Source organism: Typopeltis vanoorti, chromosome 4, assembly GCF_054136105.1.
Source record: "Typopeltis vanoorti isolate ZY-2024b chromosome 4, IOZ_Tvanoo_1.0, whole genome shotgun sequence".
NCBI classification, from domain to species: domain Eukaryota; kingdom Metazoa; phylum Arthropoda; class Arachnida; order Uropygi; family Thelyphonidae; genus Typopeltis; species Typopeltis vanoorti.
The window spans coordinates 63,746,631-63,762,413 of record NC_143552.1 but is presented as its reverse complement, the minus strand read 5'-3'; the positions used below and the strand labels follow the sequence as shown (position 1 = coordinate 63,762,413).

General features: G+C 34.1%; 1 protein-coding gene across 1 annotated transcript in view; it reads left to right on the top strand.

The window, feature by feature from the left end:
* The window catches only part of LOC150107368 (acid sphingomyelinase-like phosphodiesterase 3b), a 164,040-nt gene extending 148,478 nt beyond the window's left edge, over nt 1–15,562 (top strand). The window contains exon 7 of the mRNA XM_090391847.1: nt 8,421–15,562. Coding sequence (XP_090247973.1) covers nt 8,421–8,945 — 525 coding nt within the window. The 3' untranslated portion in view covers nt 8,946–15,562. The remainder of the gene's footprint in view (nt 1–8,420) is intronic.
* Nucleotides 15,563–15,783: the final 221 nt, after the last annotated feature.

Sequence of the window (15,783 nt, the reverse complement as noted above, 5' to 3'; positions counted from 1 at the left end):
GTGGAACTCCCTGGCCTACAGCAACCAATTGTATGTTTTGTCTTACTTGCCTTAATCTCACCAGACTGCTTCAAATGAACAGCCACCCACCTATCTCCTATTCTTTTTGGCTGCAATTCATCCTCTATCAGCAGCAGTACCCCTCTCCCATCCTATCTTCTCTATCTTCCCTGAAAATACTAAACTCTTCACATTCTATCCCTGTAACTACATCATCTGCTGTTAGCTAAGTCTCACTAATGCTTATAACCTTTGGTGAGATTGCACTAAATAATTCCATAAACGCCTTCCTCTTGTTCCCACTACTTCTGGCATTAGTATATAGAAACTGCAGCATTCCTTTAGCCCCCCCCCCTTCCCCCAGTTGGTAAACTAGGAGCCCTTTCTGTTAATAAATTACCATTTGTTGAGCTTAAGTAATTTAGAAGAACTTAGAAAACTTCTATTTTCTCAAATAGAAGTTTCTAAGATGTCCAGTCTCTATTGCCATTGGCTTGTACCTGCTAGAGGGCATAATAAGGAGATAATTAAGAAGCAAGAAGTCAAATCAGGTACTCACTTTAGTAGTAGGACAGAAAATATATGAAATAATTTTCTCTTAAGTATTGTGGATGTAGGGTAGTGTAAGGAAGGGAAAAGCTTTAGGAATGGAATAGATAAATGTTATGAGTTTGGATCAAGTTAAAAAAAAATCAATTAAAAAGGGAGGTGCATTCATTTTTAGGATGACTAGTTTATGTAATGTTGTTGAATAGTTGGTCTTATTATTGCCAGTTATTGTTTTAGCATGAGTTTTGAGGGAAATATGAATATGAGCAGGGCCTGATAAATTATGCAAAAATTTACTCACCACAGATCCCCTTCCCTCCCATTTTTTTTTAAAATATGTTCCAATTGATTAGTGATGCCAGAGATATATTTTTTTTTATAAAGATTTTGTTTAGAAAATTACTTTTTATTCTTCTTCTTCTTTGTTGCATCAATCCAAAAATTGGTAAATATAGCAGCACATCACAACATCCTGTCTTGTGACTTCCTTTTTATCTCTTCATAACTCTTAGTGCCAGTTAGCATCATTATGTTATTTATATATGAAATTCTTGGTCTGCCTCGTGGCCTCTTTCCTTCTACAGTCCCCTCCATTATTTCTCTAATCAGTCCCCCGTGCCTCGAATGGTGTCCAATTAGGCTTTTTCTTCTCTTATTGATGTGTTTCATTAATGACTGCTCTTCATGAACTATATTCATAACTTCTTCATTACTTTTCTTTTCTGTCCAACTAATTTTCATCATCTTCCTCCAGCACCAAATTTCCAATGCCTCCAACTTTTTCATGTCTTGTTTTGTTAGAGTCCAGGCCTCGCAATCATATAATGCAATGCTCCATATGTATGTTTTCACTAGCCTTTTTTTGAGCTGGATGCTAAGTTCTTTACTGGTAAAAATGTTTCTTCTGTTATAGAATGCTTTTTTGGCTAGGATTATTCATGCTTTAATATCTGATTGGTTTCTTCCATCTTCTATGATAAGACTTCCAAGATATTTAAAAGAGGATACCTGTTGTAGTAGATTATTATTTATTTCCGGGTTTATTTTCGTTGGATTTGCTTTACTTGTAATTAATAATTTTTTTTTTATAATTAATTTTTAGGCTGTACCGTGTGAAGATTTCTTCCATCTTTGTTAGGGTGGCTTTCAGTTTGTTTTCGTTATCAGCTAAAACTGCTATATCATCTGCAAACTGTAGCCAGTTAATATCAATTCCATTTATCTTAGTTCCAGTTTCTATTAGTTCTTTCAGTTTATTTATTGCATCTTCAATGTACAGATTAAACAATATGGGTGAAAGAGAGCACCCCTGTCTTACACCTCTACATATTTTTGCTATTGCAGTTTATGTTTTATTGCTGGCTGCTTCTATTAGGGCTTCTTGATGCTTGTAAAGATTAAATATGAGCCTTCTATCTCTCCAGTCTACCTTTATTGTTTTTAGGAGGTGAAACATTTGATTCCAGTCAATACTATCGAAGGCTTTCTCCAAGTCAAGAAAGACTATCAGAGTATTTTGATTCTCCTCCAATCTACTTTTTATTAAATAAGGATATTCTGTTTTGTCCAGTCTGTCTATGACTACTCACCAGCTGGCAAAATGTGCTTGCTGTGGGTGAGTGTATTTGTTGAACCCTGAATATGAGGAAGTGAAAGTTGCTCTGGAAAATGTTGAGAATTTAGAAGATTTATGTTTTGGTTGTTGCCATGGTGGTTGTGTTAGCCAGTATATGGCTCAGCTTGTTGATATTTGGGGTTATTCTCCAGATGCACTGATTTTCTCCTCAAAAACTTGACATCAGCCTATGAAACTTCTTGGAGTAATTCGGTGAATGCCATTGCCATCCTTGAAAGATTTGGTTTCTCCTAGTGGAAGGTGAACTAATATAACAGAAATATTGATATACCTTTACAACATACTTTCCATGCAGATACTTAATGATAACATGATTTGAAGCATAATATTTTTTTTAAGTGCGAGGCAAGGTTTAATTTTTTTGGACCCCCCCCCCCCTCCAGCAAAACAAGGAAACTTGTACATTTTTAACAAAGAAATTTCATAAAATCTAGCTTTGCTACACTAAAATGTATGTATAGGAAGTTGACAAGTCTGCTAGTTCCAGAGTATTTGCAGACATTGAAGAACAAAAGTGTACAAATCATAATGTATTTTTTTAAAAGCATTAAATCAGAACATGTTGTTTATTATTTTAACGGTATAATAGAACACAGAAACTAAGTAAATAATTAATTTATTAACTTGATGCTGATATTTCGCTGGTATTATAACCAGCATCTTCAGAGCACAAAAACACTGTTTGTCACAATACGCGAGACTAAAACAACATGGTGTATTTCAACAAAATTGTAGGAAAAAAAACTAGCACTTTTCTAGGACTCTAGTAATATATGATAGCGGTTTTTTTTTTTTTTTTTCAGATAGAGGGCGCCAAAATCAGGACTCTAGTCTTTGTGTTGCTGCTACAATTTTGTTGAAATACACCATGTTGTTTTAGTCTCGCATATTGTGACAAACAGTGTTTTTGTGCTCTGAAGATGCTGGTTATAATACCAGCGAAATATCAGCATCAAGTTAATAAATTAATTATTTACTTAGTTTCTGTGTTCTATTATACCGTTAAAATAATAAACAACATGTTCGACGAACACATAAGTCTGTCCACACATTAAATCAGAAATTCAAACCTAACTACATGTAATTGAAGAACTTTGAAGTTAGCTGAGAATTAAAATCTAACAAAAAATGAAATTAAAAATTATATTTTAAAATTTTATTTAATTTTACTAGTTAAATATTCTTATATTAAAAGGGCATTAAAGAGTTTTTTTTTTTTTTTTTTGTTATTACCTATTATAAACAACTTCTATTCAACCTCTAACTAGCATTACTTGATAATCTGTAATGTTTTAAAACAGATTACTAATTAAATATCATCATCAAATTCCTGCCATGTACCCTCAAGGGTTGTACAGGATATGATAGTACTACATGAAAAAAAAATTACATCATTATTAATTTCCTATCTACAATCCTCCTCCGAATCAGTCGGTTACTTCTCAAGACTCCAACATTATCAGATCTTATATTTCTATTGTCTAAAGCACTATGTACAGTATTAATCCACCTATATCTTGGTCTTCCTCTGGGTCGTTTTGCTGCCAACCTGGCAGAGAACACTTGTTTTGCTAATCTTTCTTCACCCATTCTGTTTAAGCGACCATACCACCTGAGATTAGCTCTGCTAATGCATTCCTGGATGCTGACAATGTCAAGTTCTTTCCTAATATCCTCGTTTTTAATATGATATTGCCATTGATGTCATCTGTTCACGCCTCTAATCTTTCTCAGGACTCTCATATCTGCGGTCTCTAGTCTTTGGTCAAGTGTTTTACTTCTGCCCCAGCTCTCAGATCCATAAATTAAAACTAGTTTGAACACTGTCTTGTATACAGCTAATTTAGTGTTCCGACTAATTTCTCTCTTATTCCATATGAATTTATTCAATTGATTTCCCACCATACTAGCTTTGCTGATTCTGTTGTCTATTTCTTTATTTAATTTACCATCTTCACTAAAAATCATGCCTAAGTAGCTGAAATGTTTTACTTGTTCCACAGGTTCTCCATTCACAACACAGTTGACATTTTCAGTGATTCTGCCTATTTTCATTGTCTTTGTCTTTTTATTGCTGACCTTCATACCATATCTATTACAACAGTTATTCAATTTAGTCAGGAAATCTTGCAGACTTGTAGCGGATTTATTTAGAAGTATAACATCATCTGCATAAAGCAAAGAGCTGACATTAACATCTCCAATTTTGTCATAATGTGATCCATATAGATAATGAATAACAGAGGGGATAATGTACATCCTTGTCTGACACCAGATTTAACATTAAACCATCTTCCTGTACTTCTTTCAATTCTAACTGCTGACTTACAACTCAAATAAAAACTAAGTATTAATAGCTTGATATAATGCCCCATTGACACCATATAACTACCGTATTGAATAGCTTCTCTCTTGGCACCTTGTCATATGCCTTTTCCAAATCGACAAAACTTAAATACAGATCTTTATTATATTCCCATGCTTTCTCGAGTATTTGTCGTAAAGTGAACCTCTATTTGGCCTGAATCCAGCTTGTTCTTCACCCAGCTTTTCTTCCACAATTCTTCTAAACCGTTTCTCAAGTATACTTGCATAGATCTTACCAGGAACACTCAGTAAGGAAATACCTCTGTAATTCTCACATTCAGTTTTATTTCCCTTTTTATATATGGGTACTATGAGAGCTCTACTCCAATCATCGGAAATTCGTCCCTCTGTCCAGGCCTTCTGAACTATGCAGTGCAGCCACTGTTAGGCTCTTATACCACCATACTTCAGCATTTCTGGTCAAATATCATCTACTCCTGCCTGCCTTTCCACATTTCAAGCCATTGATGGCTTTTTCCACTTCAAGTATGGATATGTATTCCTGACTGCCTGGTCAGTGTTTTTTACCACTGTGTTGTCGTCACTGCTTGTTTCATTTAGCAGTTTTTCAAATAATTACTCCATACTTCAAGGATATCTTTTTTTCCCATTTTCATGTCACCTTTATCATCTCTAACTCCTTTTACAGCACTCTTTCCTCCATTCCTAAGCTTCTTCAAAAACCTCCAGAATATTTTGCCACCTTCTTGATATTAATTTTCTATATTCTTGCCAAAGTCCTCCCATGACTTTTGTTTAGCTAGTTTTACACAGTGTTTAGCATTCTTGCATTTGTTTCTATATTCTCTAAGAGCACAAGCTGACTTATTTGCCAGGAACTTTTGATATGCTTTCTTCTTTTCCTTCACTGCCTCTTTAACCTCAGTGTCCACCATGGAGTTCTAATTTTTCTATCCTTGCAGACAACTTCACCACATGCCTCTCTAGCTGAATCAATCAGGGCTTTATTCAAGGCTTGCCACTGAATCTCCAAGGTTTGATTCCTGTTCTCAAACTCTTTCATTTTTTCTCCAATAATCTTTGTGTATTTTAGTCTACAGTTCACATCTGAGAGCTGCTCAACTTTTATTCGCTTTAAAACTTTCTTACATGTTATTCTTTTCAATATGAATTTCAATTTTATCCTAAATAGTGATCACTTCCAATTTTATCCTAAATAGTGATTACTAAATAGTGATCACTTCCAATTTTATCCTAAATAGTGATTACTAAATAGTGATCACTTCCAATTTCAAATCCTCTGTGCACTCTGGTGTCCTGTACCAGGGAGAAAACATCACTATCAACAATAAGATAGTCAACGAGACATTTTCTTATTCCTTGCTTCTTCTCTCCATGTGAATTTTCGCACATTTTTATGTTGGAACATGGTGTTAGTAATAACCAGTCCATGTCCTGAGCAGAAATCCAACAAATATTTCCCATTTTATTAGCTTTGCTCTTTTCTCCAAATTTTTCCAAAATATTTTTGTATGTCTCACAATCATTTCCTACTCTGCTATTTAGATCCCCAACAAGGACCAACTTTTCCTTTTTCATTGTGTCAGTTCCTTTTTCTAAAGCCTCAAAAAATTCCTCCATTTCTACCTTAGTAGAACCTTCTGTGGGACCATAGGCACAAATAAGTCTCATTGTCCAGTTCCCCATTCTCATGTTTGCCCACATTACTCTACTTGAGACTGACTGCCATTCAAGAAGATTAGCCTCGTATTTTGTGTTAATACTATGGCTACTCCTTCTTTTCCTTGATTGTCATTGCCTGAATATAACATTTTGTATTTATTGCTCAGAAAGATCTCACCAGTTTTGGTCTTTTTTGTTTCGGTCACCCCTATTATGTCGATCTGGTACTTATCTAATTCCTCAGCTAGCTCCATTTCTTTGCCATTCAGGCTTCTTATGTTGATACTACCGATCCTTAACTCTGGTGATGTTGAGTTGGGGTGTGTTTTCAGATTTGTTCCAGTAGCTGACTTTTCGCTGTTCGCCCTGGTTCCCTGGCGAAAACAACAGGGACCTTGTTTAACCGGGCGACGCCTCAGCCGGCATGAAATTTTGTCATGTTGTACCATCATTTTTTATTTTGGTTTAACAAATAAGAATACAATTTGGTCGGCTAAATCCCATATTGCTAGCCCATCCTCGTTCGTTCAGTATCCAAGTAGATACCCAACCGGGGTGCACCACGAGAAGGTGAGGATTGGACATTAGGTTCAGAAGCCCTGGTCGGTTCTCCGCATTCCTTTAAAGGCTATGTGGAGGTCTCCTCTCAGTTATACAGATTTGACCCTTAAGCACCCCCTAATTAAATATATAACTATATAATATTTTATCTAGTTTTATCTATTTTATCTATGGTTGAAGCCGAGAACTTTTCAGACCACCTTTGTATATTGCAGATCCAGGTAGAATATGTAGAGATTAATAATAGCTGTATGAATACTGGCAGTGCACTGGTTTTTCTGCATACAAATGCAAGGAGTATTACGAATAAAAAGGGAATGAGTTCTTGGCATTGACTGATTCTATTTCTTCAAAGATAGTTGATATCAGTGAAACTTAGTTAACTGAAGAGGATGTTCTAACAGGGGTAGAAATCAGAGAGTACAGCATATTTTGGCAATATAGAAAAGCTGAATACAGTTGTGGAGAATCAGAGTAGAAATTACATTAATGGCATTGAGAATATGTGGTGTGAGATAGAAGTTTGTATGACAACATGCCATTCATCATCTGTGGTCACCATCAACTCACTGCTGTCATACCTGCACAGTATATTGATCACATTTACCGTTGTCACCTCACTATACTGTTATCTTTACTTTTCCATCTGTACATTCAAATTTGTTCCTACAACCATTACTGATTCTTTTACTTGTTTACTCCTAATTTCAAGCCTCACACATCCTGTTCATCTTCTCTCCAGTAAAATAAACCTTATGCATCTTCTCAATCAGCACAACTATGATGGAATTTCTATATGTGCAGTTATGTATCATTTTCACATTGACTCTTGAATCATTAATACTTTTCTACTTTTTGGTTTACATTCATACTATAACTTTGCTTATAGCTCAACTCTTTAATTGCATTTACTTGTATACTATCACTTGCACTTTTTTTTTTTTTTTTTTTTTTTTTTTGCTGATATGCAAGAAAGTGCAAGTAATGGTATGTAAGTGCTCACACCATTACCTATATTCATATGCTCTTATTTTCTGTCACCCATACTCTTTCATTCACTTCTGCCTGCTGTCATCACTATTGTTTGCTGTATATCATCTTCATTCTATTTCTATTCACTCCTTGTTCATTACTCATTTGTAAAACCATTATAGTATATCAGGAGATCACACTTACTACAAATCTATATTTGCTTCCTCTTATTGATCCTCTCAGTATCCACATCCCTAACATTCTCCCAAGCATATACACTATATTCCTAACATTGAATCATCCTTCCAAAAGCCATGCTGCTCAGCCTGTTTGACCATGAGGCTATCATTTTCATCTCTCTCTCTCTCTCTCTCTCACGCACACACATCCCCTCCCACCCCACTCTTGTCTATTCTTGTTTGTATCAACAATTAAGTTTCAAATTAAAATACTACTCTTAACAACTAAAAACTCATTCACTCACTTTAATCACTAGTGTAAAGAAAGCAAATAATCATCATCAGCAAATAAACTTCATCTCATCTGGCTTTTTTGTAATTGAGTAATTAATTCTGTCAGGGCTTAGGATGAAATTAAACTTCCAGTTAAATTTCATGAATATATAGTTTGCTCTTATTTTGTACTCCTTTATCATAATTTTGGTATTTCATTTCTTATTTTCATTTTACAGGCAAGTGATCCACATGATGGACCTGATCAGCTGGATTCATTAAATAATTCAGGAAATGCAACTTGGGAATTGTTGTATACCTTTACAAAAACTTATAATGTTTCTAATGCTACAACTGAATCTTTAGTTGAAGTATATGAAAAAGTGCAGAAATCTTCTTTCCTTTTTGAGAAATATTACAATTACACTACAGTGGCCAAGGACAGTGGACAATGCAACAATTCTTGTAGACAGTTACATCTCTGTTCCATTGGGTATGCTGAACAATCTGAATACAATACATGTTTGCATTCTTCTGTTAGTGAGATATCTGAGGGAATAAATCATACCAGTTTCCAGAGCTCAGATCCAGAAGATGGTGACAGTATAAATATAAAGACCCAAGATTTAAATAATACCCCCATCATCCTGAATGCTCTGATTGGCTGTATAGCAGTAATACTTGCAGTTGCAGTAGTGGCAGTTGTTGCTCATCAAAAAAGATCACGGCTAATGAGAGGACCTCGATATGCACACTTTCCATAGGAACAAGTTTGTGAGGCATTGTACTTTGTGTGTGTGTGTGTGTGTGTGTGTGAATTCTCAGAATTTTCTGAAACAGTAAGGATATATATCGATTATATAATATTGTTACAAGTTCCTGTACTTAAATTTATATCGGTAATCATGTGTTTATCTTCAGATTATAGTCATAGTGTTTGAACATGGCTTTTAAGTGAAAATGTAAAAAAAAAAAAAAAAAAAACCTACCTGATTGTTGAATTTAAATATTTTGAGCAAATTTATCTTGTAATAGGACCTGGTTCTGGAGCTACAAGCTGTGATAAAGTAAATATTTTTAAAATGTGGTGTATAAATGTACCATAAGGGATGCATATTTGAATCTTGCATAAGGCATGTTGTTTGTAAAAGACTTTTTAGGTAAGCTCATATAGATTTGCTTTCAAAAACAAAACAAAAAAAATTGCATTTACTATATTTTTAATTATTGCAATCTTGACCAATTTATTCTTTATTGGTAACATCTAAAATAATTATTAACAAAATAAGTATATCTGCTTTAATCTTATGAGATTATATTATTTTATATTTTTACAATGCTATTTACCTATCATGCTTATATCTGATGAGAAATAGTACTGTCAGTAGTGTGGTTGGCTGAATGAAAAGTTCTTGCTACAGGCTGATAATGTTCACTGATCAGTAGTCAGTAGTATATAACTTAGCTTATTCAGTTTACACATGATCAGCTGAAGTACTCTTTGCCTTTTGAAACATTGATTTTAAATAAAATATGAAATACAAAATATATTGATTATAGGCATCTATTGGTTATAGTTGAACTTATATATTATGTTTCATCTGTTTGAACATCAAAACAACAAATACTAAGTTTTTTCTTTCCTTATTGTATGTTTTTGTATCTATAAATGTATAATTGATATCTCTTTCCATCAAATTGTAAGCTGAATTTACTTGATAAACTTGAATTTAAAAAATGTTTATGATGTTGAGTTAGGGAAACTTTTTATTAAGGAGAACCATGGTGTCTGTAGAAATGGTACAAGCACCATACTGATTAAATAGTGTTGCTTCAAAACCTTCAGCATCTCATGACATATAGCTTTATTTGTAATTTTGCCATTAAAAATAAGAATACTTATTGTTCATGTGATGTGAAGTTGCTTTTAGAGCACATTTCATACTCCATTACTTCTGAATGATTGAAGATATCAGCTGCATTTCTCATTCACACATACATAACCTTGACCTTTTAAGCATTATTTCAAACTTTATTTAATGCTGCTGCTGCTGTTGCTTAGGCTTTACAAATAGTTTTGTGAATTCATTAAGCACAACAAATTTCCCACTATTTACTTCTAATGAAAAAACATCAGGCGGCAACCTTGTGCAGCTGTATAAAAATATTATCTAATCCTATAAAATATATGCTTAAAAGTATGTATCCATATTGCAAATTTATTGCATTTTCTAATAGTAGCGACATAACAGTATGAAAAGAAAAGTATTTATAAATGTTTGTTAGCATCATTATTATTACACGGGTATCTCCCAAGAGTCCTAAGACACATTACAGACCCACTGAACATTCTTCTCACATATGCCAAAGTGCACAGGTACACACATTACCTTTGGCTACCCATTTCATTCTTCACTACTCCTCAAGCCAAAAATATCTAGTTTTTACATTCTTGCTGACTTACTACACTCATACTTCCAGGGATAACATGTTGTTCTCTCCTGCTTATCTTGTATTCAAAAATTTCTTCTGCATCTACTTTATTCTATAAAACCCCCTTCAGTAACTTATATTTCAGTCATTTTCCATCTGTGAACTAAACTTTATAACCCATAAATCTTCAACCCATCCTCCTAGGGAGCACTCCAGAAACCATTCACTATTTTGGTTATTCTCATCTGAATCCTCTGCAACACTTCCTTATTCTCAGGAAACCAAGATAATTAAATCTCTGCATAATTCAGATATGGCTATATAAAAAACCTTAGAGAGAGGAATAATAACCCCCTTATCTGTACTTGTCAGTGTGTTTTTTGACAGCCTAATGATTTTTTTTTTCTTCTTCCCACTTTTGCAAATATGTCTTATGAACTCTATCTTGCTGTCCCCCATCACCTCCAAATCCTTAGCCTCACCTGTTTCTTATAGTCCATTTCCATCCATGTAATATATGGCTTGTAGTTTTTTTTTTTTTTTTCTCCACTCAAATGCGTACATAACCTTATGCTTTGCCATATTGAACTGGTAACCATTACATGCTTTACCCAAAATGCCAGTCTTTTAAAATCATTCTGCACAATTTATCATTTGCCCTTATTAACTATTGTACTCCCCACTTTAGTTATCAGCAAACATTAGATAGTTCCTTCAATTTATTTCCATTATTATTAATATACAAATTAAACAGCAGCAGTAGGCTAAGTACAGAGTACACACCACTGGTTACCTGCATTCTGTTCCACCATATATTACTCTTTGATATCTGAACTGTTTGTCAACTCATATCCATCCCAGCTGGCTTCAGTTTGCAAAATAGATTCATGTAGTATCTTATAAAATTCCTTTACAAAGTCAAGTAGTGTCCTGATGTGTTCATTTCCCTTATCCAACTCAACTGTCATTTTATTGTAGAAAGCAGGTAAATTAAAGACAAGACCTCCCTTTCACAAAGATGATCACATTATCTTCCCCCATCTCCCCTTAATTCTGTATATTATCTTGGAACCGCTCTTTCTCTCTCTAAAAACAGTAACTCTTGTTCTCTTTCCACTCCCATGGATTGTTAGTGCTGAGAATTGAATTAAACAACTTTGTTATGGGTACTGCCATTTCTTTTGCTCTGTTTCATAATACATGGGCTAATATGTCATTTGATCTTCATCCAATCCCATATTAAGAAATCTGTATTCACATTCAGATTTCTTAATATCCTGAACACTTCCACTTAATCTGCATTCTCGTAGAAAGGCTTATACGTTGGTTGCACGTGGTCGCTTCGACCTCATTTGCTGTTTTTAGTGCCTGCGTGTACGTGTCTTAATCTTATGTTACTATGAAGATGGCAATGTGACATTGCCGAAATGTAGGAAGTATATATTAAAGTTTATTTTAATTTATATTCCAGTATACATTGTGAATTCCTTAAGTTATTTAGTAATCATACTTAATCTGCCTCTATCTTCATATTGGTTTGTTACACCAGTTATTGCATTATCTTCACCCTTGCAAAGTGATCATTCAGAAATTTCATTTCTTCTGCTTCTTTTACTTCCTTACCATCTGTATTCATTAAAGTTATCCTTCCATAAGCAATCGTCCTTTTATTTCTTATAGCATAGGACTGCTTTGGCCTACTTGGTTAATTTTTTCGCATCTGATGTTTGTACTCCTAACCATGCTAATTACTCTTCTTACCTGTGCTTTATATTGCTTTTGAACTAGTTGATCCCATTTCTTTTTATATTCCTTCCATGAGATTTTTTTTTTTTTGTAGCTCTTGTTTGATAACACTACTTGTATCCAACTTACAGAACTTGAAAAAAATGTTATAAACTTGCACGTCAAAAGCAAAAGATTAACTTTAGTGTTACCTCTTAGTAAGTTGCATGTTATGTAAAACTTCATGTAACTCACATGTGGACTACATGACATTTCAGAGTTTCTGTCTGTTTATCCTCTTTTTTGGTACCCTTTTGTTCTTCTTTTTTTTTTTAATCAGTTTCACATGCTGCAGAACCTGCAGTAAAAGTATCATGATTAGCTAAAGAAATTTAACTTTTGTATGTGAAAACAACAAGTAGGTTATAGTTTTAGATAGAATCCTATGAAATTCAAAAAAGAAAAAAAAAAAGTTTTTCCATAGAACCATCATAATTCAGTCAGTAGTAATGATGCCCTTTGGCTGGAATGGATCTCATATGAATCCCATCTAGAAAGTGAGAAACCTTTACAAAGACTTTTCAACTGAAGATGTTTGTTAGTCTCATATAATGTAGCAAGCATGTGTTTTAATTCAAGATAAACAAATCAAGTGAACACATGCAATTGACAGATACCAGTAGAATAATCATGTTTATAAGAATGCAATGGTAGCAGTTGGAATAGGTGAGGATCTAGGAAAATGGTTTAGAACAAGCAGAAGTACTAGACAGGGGGAACCCAATATCACCAAGCATTTTCATCGCACATTTAAAAAGAGCAATGGACAAAATGAAGGAAGATGCAAAAGGAACATCAGCACACAGAATGAGAATTAACAATCTGAGATTTGCAGATGATGGTTGTTATTATTGAAAAAGACGAAAGAGAACTACAAAATAACTGAAACTGTTAAATGAGGAAGGGAAGAGATTTGGACTTGTTATGAGCTTGGAAAAAACAAAGACAGTGGTATTTGGTGAGAAGAACATGAAACAAAAGATACAAGTGGATAGAACTGATAGAGAAAATGTAAACCAATGCATGTATTTGGAGAGTAAAATGGCATATGACTTGGACTGTAGAAAGGAAATAAAGATCACGATTGTAAAGGAAAGAACAAATCTAAAGGCCATGGATAACATCTGGGAAAGCAAAGCGGTCAGCCTGCAGATGAAATTAAGAGTACTAGAAACAACTAGCATCTTTAGCGGTGTACTGTATGGATCTGAAACGTGGGTAATAATTAAGGAATCGAGAAAAATAATTTTGGCATTTGAAAGAACTTGTTACAGGAAGATTCTAAGAATAGGATAGGTACAGAAAATCACATGAAAAGCTCTATCAGAAAATACAACCAAAGGAGAATTTAATGCTGAAAATTATACAAAGGAAGCTGCAATTATTTGGATATATCTGCAGAATGAGCAAGGATCGGAAGATAAAGACATTCATGCTTGGTATTATGGCTGGTGTAAATAGAAGAAGTAGACCATAGAATGGATAGATGACAAAGACTGTGGAATGGGGTTATGAAAACTGTGACACTGTGCACTGGACAAAGAAAGGTGGAAGAAGATAGTGAAGGAGGCATCAGACACCAGTGGGCAGTATGCACATGGTTTGTGATGAAGGTGATGAGTAGAATAATCTAGATAGCATTACTTGCTCTATCATAGGTTTAATTAGGTTTATACAAAGCCATTTATGTTTGTATTTTTTATGAGACTTCCATCCATGATAGCTGTTAAAATATTAAAGCTTGCTATTAGAATTTACTATCCATGAAAATTTGTAAACCTACCATAGTGGACTAAAAGATGGGATAATTTAAAATCTCTGCTCTTGAGACCATATATGGAACTTTTTTAAGCCATTCTGATGCTGTTAATTAGGGTGATAGTCTCACACCAGGCAGTGAAAATCATCTACCACTTAGTCATTCACATTTGCCATTCTGGTTGGCCAAGTGGCTAGTGTACCTACTCTCCAACCAACAGGCTATGGGTTCGAATCCCACAGTGGGCATGGATGCTTGTGATTGTCTGTAGATGGAAGATGAATTTCATCAGCTGGAGTGAGACCACCACTCACTTATTTGGAGGCCTGAAGTGGTTTGAAAAAGTTCCATGTTTGGGCTCTAGAGCAGGGTTTCTGGACTATTTAAAAAAAATAAATTAAAAATATAAAATTGATAAAAAAATTTAAAAAATCCTTAGCCCACCCACAGTACAAAAATGTACTATAGGTTTTGCATATAACCTTGCATGAGAACAACATTTAAAAAAAAAAAAAAAAAAACCTTTCCCATCCATATGATTGGATTTGAACCAACAACCTGCTGGCATGACAGTCTTTTTTGTGCTTAAGACATTCTGTCTTCCCTTATGTGTTAAGCTCTGTGGTCTGTCATGGCCAAGTACCTTGGCTTCTTAATCTGCTACTACTTAATGATAGGGCAGGTAATCCTATTAATCTTATCTATAGTGTCTGCAGTGGCTTTAAATTGCATGTATTCTTCTAGCCTTTTTGCTGGATGAAAAAACAGTTTCTGGGAGGGTGAACCCTGCCACCTCCATATGAGACCAGCTAACTCGTCTTCAGTTGAAAAACTCTGATAAAGGTTCTTTGTACCCTAGATGGGATTTGAATTTAGGTTTCTCCAACCAGAGGGTATCATTACTTACTGAGCTTTAGACATTGAGGGGAAAATAAGTTTTTTTCAAAATTGTAATTAGCTTGCTGCCAAAATGGAATAAATTTATAAAATTTCTCCCTTCTGTGCATATGTATGTGTTAAGCTATGAAATAAGATAGTGCAGTACTGTTTCTCTTTTAGATAAATATTTATCTATTTTGATAAATAATTTAATATACTTAACATTTCCATGTATGCAGCCTTTACTTGTGATGTGCTTTTTTCAAAATCAAAATTAACGTAACTGCCGGAATATCCTTATTTGTGGAAGTTTAGTTATAGAATTTAAAAAGTTGTGTAAGATTATAGAAGGCAAATGTAAATACTTTTCCTCAAAATAAGTACTTTAGAAGAAATAATGAAGATTGAAACTGTATAAATATATCAGACATTTGAAAATCTATTTTATTACTGTTATTTGTAGTTTTCTGAGTTTATCCATTTGTGTAATACTATATACAAAAAATAAAGAGAAAATTATCATTATTTTCCATTATCTTAACAGTTTTTGTTACATGTTACCTGCCATTGAATATATATGAATATAGACTTGACATCTGCAGGATTCTTTTTACAAACATTAATTCTTATTAAAGAAACAGAGCTAAATAGCAAGGAACTGCCAACGTTCCATTGAAAGAAATATAACTTTCCCCACTGTTGATGGGAATGTCATTTTTGTTTTCCTCAAATCACAACCTAAAATG